General features: G+C 34.1%; 1 protein-coding gene across 6 annotated transcripts in view; it reads left to right on the plus strand.

Moving 5' to 3' along the window:
* The window catches only part of USP15 (ubiquitin specific peptidase 15), a 117,094-nt gene that overhangs the window by 12,926 nt on the left and 90,225 nt on the right, over positions 1–13,943 (plus strand). For all 6 annotated transcript variants that reach the window (XR_007456703.1, XR_007456701.1, XR_007456702.1 and 3 more), the window contains exon 2: positions 9,149–9,276. Coding sequence is in view for 3 of the 6 variants with exons in the window: in XM_049625878.1 (XP_049481835.1) it covers positions 9,149–9,276 (128 nt within the window). In the remaining 3 variants the exon portion in view is untranslated. The remainder of the gene's footprint in view (positions 1–9,148; positions 9,277–13,943) is intronic.

Raw genomic sequence — 13,943 nt, forward strand, 5'->3', positions numbered from 1 at the left:
GGGTAGTATTCTGGTTTCTGGCTTGGGAAATTAAATTATTGATGACATTTATTAAAGGACCCTTAGTGAAGGAGTAAACATGAAGGTGTGAAAATGATTAATGACTGGAGGTTGAAATGTATGAAAAAACCAAGTTGACATGGACTAGTAGGAATTGGAAATATGACTTAAGGATGTGAGGACTGGCCCTGGGATGCAGATTTTGGAATCATTGGTATGAAGTACAATATCATTGGAGAGTATGAACAGTGAGTGAAGAAGAAATTAGCAACTCTGTGAAGTAGTAACATTTGAGCAGAGGAAGCGAAAACAAAAGGTAGTATCACATAGTTTAACTTAAAATTTTTTTTTGCTTATTTTTGAGAAGGCGAGACAGAATCCAAAGCAGGCTCCAGACTCTAAGCTGTCAGCACAGAGCCCAACGTAGGGCTCGAACTCACAAATCGTGAGATCATGACCTTAGCCAAAGTCAGAAGCTTAACTGACTGAGCCACCTGGGTGCCCCTCACATAGTTTAACTTTAGAAAGGCTTGATAAGGTACATAATACTATGAATCCTTTGAATTTGTAAGAAACTTTTTGAGGGCTCTTTGGGGTAGGAAGACTTCTTGTACAAGGGTGAAGAGTAAGTGAGGATTGAGGAGTAGAAACTTAAGCTTGATTGCAAGGACAAATCAGAAGAATGGAAGTAGATACAGAAGGAAATGAGTGTAAAAGTTGGGAGGTGATGTGGGGGAAAAGGGTGAAAGAATTGGCCCTTTTTACATGCTGAGTGGGAAAAAAAAAGGTAAGATACAAGGAGAAATGAGAGTAGGGGTTCTTAATGGGGTAAGTCTCCAACAAGGCAGAAGGAAATTAAATCCAAAGCTTAGGATCAAAAATAATTACCTTGGATTTAAAGAGGGTTACATTCTTCACCAAACTGTAACAGAATCAGATAAGAATAAAGATGTGAAGCGAGAGAGTTGGACAGAAAGTAGAGGCATCTAACTTCCTCAGAAAGTAGGGAAGCAAGATTGTCTGTTCAGCCTAATGGATGAGAGAGTTAGACTGGCAAAGTTGAAATTTTTGGAAATAGAGAAGGCTGTCTGAAGATATGCTGGAGGATTGTGGGTTATCTCTGAAGGATTTGAGAGACTGAAGACCATAGATCTTTAATCTCCACGAGATTTTCTTTACTAATTTTTGAACCCAGGTAATATTAACATAATGATAAAAATATTTTCATATTAGCGTACTAGTGTGGAGAATCATGGGTAGTGCAAGGGTGAGACACTCATGAAGTTCCTTGTAACCCACTGAAACAGAGGGAAATGGTAGTGATTAAGCTACAGCCAGAGGCCTCGATCATAAATAAAGTGATTTTGATCATATTTTGGTGCATGTTCCTCATGGCATTTTATATGGGAGCACAGCCAGATGTCTTCAGATTATTAAAAAAGGACTCTATAGATTTCACCTTTGGTCTCATCTATAAGATATAGAGTCTGTTGTGCAAGAAACTTAAATTAGTGCATTCATCACAAAGCAATTTATTATTACCCTTCTACACTTTGGACTCTCTGGATATTTGCAGATTGGTATTTAGATGAATTTTAGATGGTTGCAAATCTATAAAGTAATACTTCGTACTAAAGCTTAAACCAGCTTAAAATCAGTATATGTGTCAATTTTGGGATTTTTGATTGTTTTGCTTATATCATCTTCCCAGATATCAAGGGTTATAATCTGTACTTTCTGTATTTTATGTGCTTTTCTTTTCTTTTGAGATATCACCCAATATCTCAAAGTAGAAAAATATTCTACTTTTCTGGCTTACTTACTTGTTGCTTTAGTTACCAAAGGAAATAATTTCTTGAGAATGAATACATTAATATGTGTCAGAAGCATAATTTGATAAATTTAGAAATAATCAAGTAAATCATGCTTTTTCCAAAGAAAATTCTCCAAAACTTATGTAAACTTTTTATTAAAATTCAAATGTGAATTTATCTATTTGGAAAAGATCATATAAGATATGAGATTAGTATAAGAGATAACATAAACCTACAATTTCAAAAATAAATACTAAAACAAACTGCATTTTATACATTTTGTTGTACATATTTCTATCCCAATTTTAAAAAAAAACCTAAGTTGTATTTATAATTTTCTTATTTTTATGGTGGAAATGTCTTTTCATTTATTGACTGTCACTTAACTCTTACCAGTTTTGACCTCAAAATTATTCAGTCTATACATTTGACTCCATTTTTGTGTGTGTATATGTATACCGTATATATAAACTGTTATTCTATCTTAAATAGAAAATATTAGCCATGTTTAATGTCCTATTTCAGGAAGACAGAAGAGTATAAAGGAAAATATAACAAAACACTTGTGTACACACCTCTTAGTTTAAAAAAATAAAACCTCAGGTGGCTCAGTTGGTTAAGCATCTGACTTCAGCTTCTTTTGTGAGGTCGAGCCCCGCATTGAGCTCTGCACCCTCAGTGCAGAGCCTGCCTGGGATTCTCTCTACTCCTCCCCCACTTGTTGATGCACATGCTCTCTCTTTCAAAATAAATAAACTTTAAAAATAAATAAATAAGCAAGTAAGTAAAACATTACAGAAACAGTTGAATGTCCCTGTGTATGTTTCCCTAGTCCCATCCCCTTCCCTCCCTTGTCAGAGGGAGCCACTGTCCTGAATTAGGTTGTTATTACTTTAAATTCTATATTTTATTTAGTTTTATAATTATTAAAATTATCTTATGTATATATTTTAATATATGCATGGATCATTAAATAGTATGTACTGTTTGTGGCATGTTTTTAAGTTTTCTGTAGTTCTGTGTGTGCATATCTGTTATCTTTATGTATTTGTGTTATATTACATGTGTCTTATTTTTTTGGTTTAACATTGTAGTTTTGAGATTTATCCTTATTAATACATGTAGTTGTATTTTTCATTAGAATTCTTGTGTAATATATTTGGTATGAAAAGTGGATATTAGGTTTTTTCCCCCTTTTTCATTCTTGACAAATTATGCTGCAGTATATATTCTTACAGTTGTATTTTTGTAAATATGTGCTAGAGTTTCTGTAGGGTAAAACTTAGTAATGACACTACATGATCGTGTGGTATATACATCTTCATCTTTAGTAGATATTGCCAAACTACCATCCAAACTAGTTGGAAGGAACTAGCAGGTTCTAGTTTACTCCCCTGTGGCAGTATACAAGTTCCTGTTACCCTACATGTTCTCCACAACTTAATATTGTTGACACATGTGCACATGCTTGTGTTCACCAGCTTCATGATATGGTTCAGAACAATATGGTACGGTGTTAGTTTTTTTTTCCATTGCTGATGAAATTGAGTATCTTCTCATATGTGTAGAGGCCATTATGACTTTCTCTTCTGTGAGTTGCTTTTTTTTCCTTTTTCTGTTAAAAGAATTTTTTTTATTTACTAACTTAAAGGACTTTTTCATGTATTGTAATCCTTGGTCGGTTATGTGGAGTATAAGTATCTTCCCCAGTCTGTATGTTATCTCTTTACTTAATGGTGTCTTTGTTGTTGAAGCTTTTCATTTTAACCTTGGCAAGTTTATCAGTCTTTTTTTGCTTTTTGTCTTAACTCTTCTATATTCTAAGGTAATGAGGATTTTCTCCTATCTTTTTTTTTAAATTATACTTTTACTTTCACATTTACATTTTTAATCCAACTATAACTTATTTTTGTACAGTTAGTTCTGTTGTAACACGGCATGTGTTCCTAAAAATCACTGTGTAATATGCAAAATCATGCAATAAAAAACACAGCATATGAGAAAAATGGGTCTGGGACACAGCACTCAGAAAATTTTTGTCAGTGACACATTAAAAAATATAATAGGTGCGCCTGGGTGGCTCAGTTGGTTGAGAGTCCGACTTCAGCTCAGGTTATGATCTCACGGTTTGTGGGTTCAAGCCCCATGTCGGGCTCTGTGCTGACAGCTCAGAGCCTGGAGCCTGCTTTGGATTCTGTGTCTCCCCCACTCTCTGCCCATTCCCTGCTCATGCTCTGTCTCTCAATAATAAATAAACGTTAAAGTTAAAAATATATATATAATAAAAGTGATAGTACAGTTTTACATATGTTAAATTGTTAAGAAATATAGAACTACCATAATAAATATGACATTTTTCTTTTGAAAATGATGAAGTTGACTTGCGGAAGTAGGATTTAAAGGGATGCAGCTTGTGAGTTATTGTGGAGAGTTGGAAGGAAAGTTTTCTGAAACCTGCCAAGAAGTTGTGGGATTTTTTGTTTTTGTTTTTTAATTTTATTTATTTAAGTAATCTCTACACCCAACATGGGGCTAGAACTCACGACCCTGAGATCAAGAGTCACATATTCTTCCAAATGAGCCAGCCAGGTGCCCCTGGAATCTGCCAAGAAGTTTTAACAGCAGATGTGGCAAATGTGACTCATAACACACATGAAGGTTTGAAGTGTGTGTGCTTTGTGCATTCCTAAGCCGTTCAGTGCAGCTGAGTAGTTTGCTACATCACCTTGTGTGTGTGTCAGTGTTAGGACTATGGTAAAGCAATCTAGGCATTTATGGGGCAGAATTGAAGAAGCTTCCTATTAGGGTTTCTAGGCATCTTACCTGCCTTACCCTAGTCCCAGCTCTGCTTGTGTATTAAAGTAGTGCTTTAACATATACTGAAATTTGTGCTATTGTCCTCAAATATATTAATCATGTTTAGTATATAAATACATTTAACATTTTCAAGTTTTCAAAACAAACATTAGAGTAGAACAGACTGCATATGTGAGGTAGAGCTCTAATTTTTTCCCCCACACATTTAACCAGATCTTTCCCCACTATTCATAATCATGTTTTGGCATATATCATAGTTCCACATACACATGAGTCCAATTCTTGTTTCTTTGTGCTGTTTTCATTGGTCTCTTTGCTTCTCTCTATGCCATGATCACATTTTTTACCCACAGATCTGGCACTAACTTTGTAACCTTGGGCAAGTTATTTCTGTGTGCCTATGAAATTACAATAGTACCTACATTATTGGGTAAAGGAATAAATGAACCAATATATTAAAGTGCTTAGAAGTATGCACCTGGCCCAAGAATAAAGCTCAAATGTTAATTATTTTGTTATTAAAAGTAATTTCTTTAACTTAATAAAGAATCTTGATAACTAGTAGGCTGATATTGCCATCTTGTTTTTCCTAATCTAAACTGAGAGGAAATGGGAAAGGCTTATGGAAAGATTCCCTGAGAAAGTGACATGTAGAGTATCTGAAAGATGATAGGAACTAAATAGATGTTGGGAGCAATAGGAGAATATTCTAGGCAGATGGAGCTGTAAGGCAAAAAATGGAGTATCTAGCAACTGAAAGAAAGTTCTTGTAGTTAGATCTCAGCACAAAGAAAATTAGTACCAGTTGAGACCAGATAGGTAGGTAGGAGTAGATAGATCAGGCAAGCCCTAGTAGGCAATGTTAAGGATTTTAGACTTCATCTTAAAATCAAAGTTATAACAGTTTATAAAGATTATTATTTCATGCCTTTTATTCTTTCTTAGCAGTCTAAGAATAAAAGTTATGAAAAAATCAATCTTTACAAATGGTTCTAGCTATTCAAAAAAAAAAAAAAATCCTCAGAAACTGAAATTGGTCCATCTGGATCCTAATAGCACACCAAGGATTAAGAGTGCTGTTGAGAGAGGCACCTGGGTGGCTCAGTCAGTTAAGTATCCAACTTCGACTCAGGTCATGATCTCAAGACTGGTGAGTTAGAGCCCCATGTCGGGCTCTGTGCTGACAACTCAGAGCCTGGAGCCTGCTTCAAATTCTGTGTCTCTTCCTCTTTCTGCCCCTCCCCTGCTCATGCTCTTCCTCTCTCTCTCAAAAATAAATAAACATTAAAAAATTAAAAAAAAAAAAAAGAAAGAAAAATGAGTGCTGTTGAGAATGTCTAAGTCCTGTCTTCACTTATTTGTAATCGTTGAGAGGTACTGATTCTGTTGTAGGCTTTTATCAGTTCACATTGAGGAGTCTTACATTTTGGCAGATACGCAGATTAGGGGTTAAGTTTTTATAGTATAACAAATCTATGTATATGTCTTGAAATATTATTTTTTTTAGTTGTCAACTTCATCTAATACTATTATCTTTCTTGAGTATACTTGAGAAGTCTACATACTTTTTTTAAATTTTGAACTATTTCTTAATTTTTTTCAATTTATTTAAATCCAAGTTAACATATAGTGTAATAATGGTTTCAGGAACAGAATTTAGTGATTCATCACTTACATTTAATACCCCGTGCTCATCCCAATAAGTGCCCTCCTTTTTTTTTTAATTAATTTTTTAATTTACATCCAAGTGAGTTAGCATATAGTGCAACAGTGATTTCAGGAGTAGATTCCTTAATGCCCCTTATTGGCCCATCCCCCCTCCCACAACCCCTCCAGCAACCCTCTGTTGTTTATATTTAAGAGGCTCTTACGCTTTGTCCTCCTCCCTGTTTTTATATTATTTTTGCTTCCCTTCCCTTATGTTCATCTGTTTTGTCTCTTAAAGTCCTCATATGAGTGAAGTCATATATTTGTCTTTCTCTGACTAATTTCACTCAGGATAATACCCTCCAGTTCCATCCACATAGTTGCAGATGGCAAGATTTCATTCTTTTTGATTGCCAAGTAATACTCAATTGTATGTATATATGTGTATATACAAGAAAGTATGTATGTGTGTATATACATATATATATATATATATATATATATATATATATATATATAAATACACACACACACGCACATCTTCTTTATCCACTCATCCATCAATGGACATTTGGGCTCTTTCCATACTTTGGCTATTGTCAGTAGCACTGCTATGAACATTGGGGTACATGTGCCCCTTTGAAACAGCACACCTGTATCCCTTGGATAAATACCTGGTAGTGCAATTGCTGGGTTGTAGTGTTCTTCTATTTTTAATTTTTTGAGGAACCTTCTTACTCTTTTCCAGAGTGGAGAAGTCTACATATTATTTCTATAATAGATGTTCCTGTTTTTTCCTACATTTCCTTCATCTTTCATTACCACAAAATTCCACAAATAAGATATAGGTAGCCTATAATAGAAATATGATGGACTTTTTAATTGAAAGTAGTGTTGAAAGCAGATAAATATATCCATCAAATGAGAGAGTATCCTCTTACAGTAGTAGTAGTATACAGAAAGTAGTCACTTCATGATCTGAGAGTTGAACTAGAAATATTATGGCAAAAGACGAGATGAATACTACCCAGTACAAACTTATACTATAACAGTAAAGGATTTATTAAATACTTTGGCAGATAAAATGCCATCTTTTAGAAGTATCTTTTAAATATAAATAGAATTTGGTAATATTTCCCAAGTAGTTTTAATGTAAGTTTTATAAATCGCTTGTTATTTATAGTATTACTGTTAATCTATAAATTCAGTGTGATTCCAATCAAAATCTTAATCATAGTTTTTGTGAAACTTGGTAAACTGACTCAAAAATTCATGTGGAGGAGCAAATGGCCAAGGATAGTTTAGGCAATTTGCAAAATCAGCAAGCTGAGGGAACTTGCCCTAAAAAAATAAAGATTAAGATTAAAGTAATAAAGATACTATGAAATTGGCACAATGATTAAAAAAATAGATGAAACAGAGGAAAGGCCATTTAGTGTGACATTAATTTGCAAAGGAAGCAAATGAAACATCTGAATAATTTTATTTAGATATAGGAGACACTCTAAAAGATGTTTAGTGAATGAGGTACAATTAAGTATAATTTTCTTTATTATTTAACATGTAAAGTTATTGCTAATCTATTTATTTTAGAAACAGGGTTTTCTTAGGACTTAGTCTCTGAACTTTTTCTCTACATAAGTCTCAAATTCTGCAGTTTGAGGACTTTCTGTTACATAGTCCTGACTATAGGTTTGGGGTACTAGTGTATAGATAATTCTACAAAACCCATTTTTAGGGAATTAAACTGCTGATGAATATTCTCTAGGAATTTGCTTCAGATATTTTCAGATATAACTGTAGGGTTTCATTCCTATACTTAGTGCTGCATGTGGTAAGCACAGATACATAATAATGATGGTCTCCAAATAAACTTGGCTTACCTGTGTTAGTACACTTGTGGGCTTTAAACATCTTGTTGACCTTTACTCCTGATTTTGTTTGTGATTAAACCTAGTTAAGTGTGGGGAAAATATTTCTGGTAAAGAATTTAAAATAATTATGAGTCCATGGCAAAGCGGTATTTCATAGTAGATATAAAATAATCAGAATTAATTTGTAAACTTTTTTACATTTATGATTTTTTTTATATTTTGTTTGCTAGAACACCATTATTTGACTTCTTCTGTCACTGGCCATCTGATGAGAAGCCAATTCTAGATATTTGAAAATAAGATGAATACAGTTTCAATAAAGTAAAGCTTATAGTGCTTGGGTACCACACTTTTGAAACCACCAAAAAAGAAAAAAGAAAAAGAAAAACAATTCTCCTTGCCCCAGCAGATTTTACTACTGTATGAAAAACAGATGGAGACAGTATTATTGTTATTAATTTTGTTAGTGAAGAAACTAATTGTTTTTATAGTTTTAAAAAATGTGTTATAGTTATTATAATTGATCTTGCATACTTTTAATAATCCATTTTCCTTATCCCCAAAAACATAGAGTAAAATATATAAAATTAACATACTGTGTGTGTAAGTTTTTTGCAGAAGAACCATTTTCATGTTTCTTTATAGTTTACCATGTTATATTTTAAAGTTTGTTTTGATTGATTCTTAAGATTACCATTTGAATTGGTTCAATTGTCAAATATTTTATTGAATAGTTACTGCATTTTTTAAGAGGTACTGTTAAGGATTTTTTTTTAACATGTATGTCAATACTTGTCCTCAAATAGTAGATATTTATAGAACAGTAGAAATAACACTTTACACAAATGAAATATTCTTTTTCCAGATACTGAGTCACGTTACAGTTATTCTCAATAATCCTTTGAAGTAGGCATATACTGTAGTATAAAATGAAGTATCAAAAATAGCTTCTTTGCTGTTCCTATAGTTCCTTTACTGATTTCTTTTCTTTTTCAGGTACCTAGTCGATAGTCGCTGGTTCAAACAGTGGAAAAAATATGTTGGCTTTGACAGCTGGGACAAATACCAGATGGGAGATCAAAATGTATATCCTGGACCCATTGATAACTCTGGACTTCTCAAAGGTCATTATTTCTTTTCTTCAGTCAGGTTGTAAATGTGTTCATTTGAATATGTTATAGTAAATGTACGTAATATGGAAAATGTTAATGTAAATAGATATATTAGAAATTTCTTTGGGGCTCAGTTGGTTAAGCTCAGCTCAGGTCATGATCTCGCAGTTCATGAGTTCGAGCCCCGTGTCAAGCTTTGTGTTGACTGTGCTGACAGCTCAGAGCCTGGAGCCTGCTTCGGATTCTCTCTCTCTCTCTCTCTCTCTCTCTCTCTCTCTCTCTCTGCCCCTCCCCTGCTCATGCTCTGTCTCTCTCTGTCTCTCAAAAAAATGAATAAATGTTAAAAAAAATTTCTTTGTATAATAGATTTGACCTAATGAACTCAGATTATTCTATCATAATTAGTTATTACTGTGTATTATGACAGATTGTTTTCATTTATTATGTAAGAAATGTTTATTATTCACATCTTTAAATGAAGAATGTAAGTTAGAAAGCACTATCTTAAAACACTATAGTGCTACATTATTCCTAATGGACGCATGATTATTTAGTTGGGGAGCACTGGTAAATGTTTACATTCTTGGATTTTTGCATCAATCTTCTCCAACCCTTGCTACTTACCAGTTTTCTGTACCTCTCATTACATTTAAAGGGTATAAAACACAAGTACCGGAGCTTCCATTTCTGGCCAAGATGGAGTAACAGGGACTAGATTTACTCTTCCACCTGAGCAAACTAAAACCTTGACAAAATATATAAATCAGTGGTTCTCAAAACATTGGATACCAGGCAGCAAAGAACAGTGATCCTTGAGATATAGGAAACAAATGCGGTAAGCCCTATGATTGCCTCAGCTTACTGCATTGATACCAGTTTTCAAAACAAGGCACAGAAGAGGAAACCCATGTAGAGCCTGGCACTCCCCCCAGTTGAGGAAAGAGTTTGGGATTCAGGGAGACCCAGGCCACCAGAGTTTTGAGTTTAGAGTACCAGATAGGAATGACCAGCAGAAAGAGACAGAGACCTAGAGATATACAGAGTCTCTCTCATATATATCTCCAACTGAGTGTTGATTAGCTCATGTATGTGAAGGGGGTACCCAAGGCCAAGGAAAGAAGCTCCCAAAAGAATTAGAGGGAACAATCATTGGGGCTCATATAGGACCAAGAATGAAGTGTTCATAACAGAGTGGAAAGCCTTATAATTCATGGAGTATACTACTGCGAACAGTTTTGCCACTGTAATAGGGCAAAATTAATCGTCCTGTCCTTTTATCCTGAGAGCATCAAACTTTATATCTTAGAACAAAATGCAAGAGTACTTAGAGAAATTCAAAAATATTCAGCATCCAACAGGATAAAATTTATAATGTCTTGGATCTAACAATATATTACCTGGTAGGCAAAGAAGCAGAAAAATATGCATAATGAGGAGAAGTATCAATGTTTAAAAAATTTTTAAGTAGAAAAAATTAACAAATGGAACATACAAAACAAATTAGCAACGTGGTAGATTCAAACTCTTCTCTATGAATAATCACATTAAATGTAAATACCCCTAATTAGAGGTAGAGATTGGATAAGAAATAAGACCTAACTATGTACTGTCTATAAGAAACCCCTCTTTTGATATAAAGATACAAATGGATTAAAAGAATTGAAAAAGTATGGCATGTTATGGTAAGCAGAATTCTAAGACTGACTCCCAGTGACTGCTCTCTCTCTTATATAATCAGCTCCCCTTTGAGTATGGATAGAGCATGGGAATTAGGATGAGATACCATTCCCAGGATTATTTATGTTGTATGGCAAAAGGGAGATTATCCCACCAGGTTTAATCTAACAACAAGTGCTCTTTAAAAGCAGAGACTTTTCTCTGGCTGGTAGAAGTCAGAGATTCAAAGCATGAGAATTACTCAGTACATCATTGCTGGTTAAAAATGGAAGGGGCCATGTGAGAAGGAAGGCAGGGGATCCTTTAGGAACAGAGAGAGACCCTGGCTCACAGCCAGCAAGGAAACAGACCACCTCAGTCCTGGCATCATGAAGAACTGAATACCGCCAACAGTCTGAATGGGCTTGGAAGCAAATTCTTCCCCAGAGTCTCTAGTTAGGAGATCAGCCCATCTGACATCTTGATTTCTGCCTTATGAGACCCTAAATAGAGAAGTCTGTTGAGCCCCCCGAACTTGTAACTCACAGAACTATGAGATAGTAAATGGGTTATGGCTTTCATCCGCTGCATTAGTTTGTTATACAGCATATAGAAAAGTAATACCTGTGCTAACACTAATCCAAAGAAAGCTGGAGTGACTATATTAATATATAATTATATAATACATAGATAATATATCAGTAAAGAAAATGAGACTCTCAAATCAGTGATAGTTTTTAAGAAACTAAAAAAGAACAGATTAAACTTAGAAGAAAGTAATTTCAGAACAGAAATTAGAGAATAGAAAAATAGAGAAAAAAAATCAATGAACCAAAAATCGGTTCTTCTCAAAACAAATATAATATGATATGTCAATTATAAAAAAGGAAAAATAAACTCGTTCTTTGTGAAATAATAAAGTGGGTCCATATCTAGTTTCTGACTAGCATCCGACTCTTAATTTCATCTCAGGTCATGGTCTCACAGTTCGTGAAATTGAGAGATTGAGCCCTGTGTCAGACTCTGTGCTGACAGCAGGAGCCTGCTTAGGATTCTCTGTCTCCCTCTCTCACTGCCCCTCTCCTACTCTTATGTATACACATGCACACTGTATCTCTCTCAAAATAAACAAACATAAAAAAAAAAGAGAGAAAAAAGAAAAGACAAAATTGCCAATATCAGAACACGAGAGGTAACACCAGTTCGGAATCAACAACTATTAAAAGGGCAATAAAGAATTATTACGAACTTTATGCCATTAAATTCAACAAACCAGATGAAAAAAACTGAAACTGCCAAAGCTCATTCCAAAAGAATAGATTGCCTGAATAGCCCTGTATCAATTACAGAAAATGAATTTGTAGCTTAAAATTTTTCACAGAAAAACCCATCAGATCCAAATGGTGCCACTGGTGAATTCCACCACATATTTACAGGAGAAATATATACCTGTTTTACAAAACTCTTCCAAAATTGGAAGCTAATACTTTCCCACTCATGCTATGAAACCATCATTACCCTGATACCAAATCTTACAGACATCCAAAGAAAACTCTTGTCTACGTATGTTGTCTAAAGAGAAGTTTAGTAAATAAAGTCCAACAATGAAATGGGTATGTATGTGTAAGATATATATATATATATATATATATATATATACACACACACACACGCACATATACATATATATATTTTATATATATATGTATCATATAGAAAAATATATTTAAAAGATAATACATCAGGGCTCCAGGGTGGCTCAGTTGGTTAAACGTCCAACTTAGCTCAGTTCATGATCTCACTTTGTGAGTTCAAGCCCCACATTGGGCTCTGTGCTGACAGCTCAGAGCCTGGAGCCTGCTTCAGATTGTGTCTGTCTCTCTCACTCAAAAATAAATAAACATTAAAAAAAATTAAAGATAATATGTAAGATAAAAGAATAAAATGAAGGAACTGTCCTCAGCCTCAAAATGGGCTTCTACAAAAAACCTACAGGTAACATGAAAAAAGCAAGAGTGTCCATTTAGGTCTTCAGCTGACCTTAGAGGTTCCACCCAGTGCAGTAAGGCAAGAAAAAGAGGTAAAAAGCATACAGATTGTACAGGAAGAAGTAATAAATCTGCTTTTATTCACAGGTAACTATGCCTAGTTGTCCAGAAAATTTGATTGAATCTACAAAAAACAAAGTTTCTAAGGAGTAATAAATGAGATTGGTTTATAGGATATAAGACGATTATTTAAAAACCCAATTGTATCTTTTTAATTTTTATTTTATTTTAGACAGCGAGAGAGGCAGAGGGGGAGAGAGAGAAAATATCATGCTCAGCATGGAGCCTCACACGGCCCGATCCCATAACCTTGGATCATGACCTGAGCTGAAATCAAGAGTCAGACATATCCTTGCCAACACATTGTCCTTTTATTATAGCCGTCCTGCTGGGTGTGAAGTGATACCTCATTGTGATTTTGATTTGTATTTTTCTAGTGATTAATGATGTTAAGTATCTTATCTGTGCTGTCTATGTATCTTTTTTGGAGAAATGTTAGTTCAGATCCTGTTCTTATTTTTTAATTGGGCTTCTTTTTATTTTTCTGTTTTAAGTGTTATTTATATATTCTGGATACTAGCTCCTTATCAGATATATGATCTCCAAAAATTGTCTCCCAATCTGTAAATTGTCTTTTACTTTCTTATGTCTTTGAAGCACAGTAGTTTTTAATTTTGATTAGATCCAATTTATATTTTTTTCTTGTTGTGGTTTTGGTGTCAGAATGCATTCCCTAATCCAGGGTCATGAAAGATTTACACCTATGTTGTCTTCTAAGAATTTTATAGTTTTAGCTGTTACATTTATGACTGATCAATTTTAAGTTAATATTCGTATACAGTGTGAGACAAGGATCAATTGAACAGATTAGAGAATCCAAAAGTAGATGCACACATATGTGGTCAATTGATTTTAAACAAAGATGTAAGAGGATTTCAGTAGAGAGGATAGTCTTTAAACATACTGCTTGAGCTT

Source organism: Panthera uncia, chromosome B4, assembly GCF_023721935.1.
Source record: "Panthera uncia isolate 11264 chromosome B4, Puncia_PCG_1.0, whole genome shotgun sequence".
Taxonomy (NCBI): domain Eukaryota; kingdom Metazoa; phylum Chordata; class Mammalia; order Carnivora; family Felidae; genus Panthera; species Panthera uncia.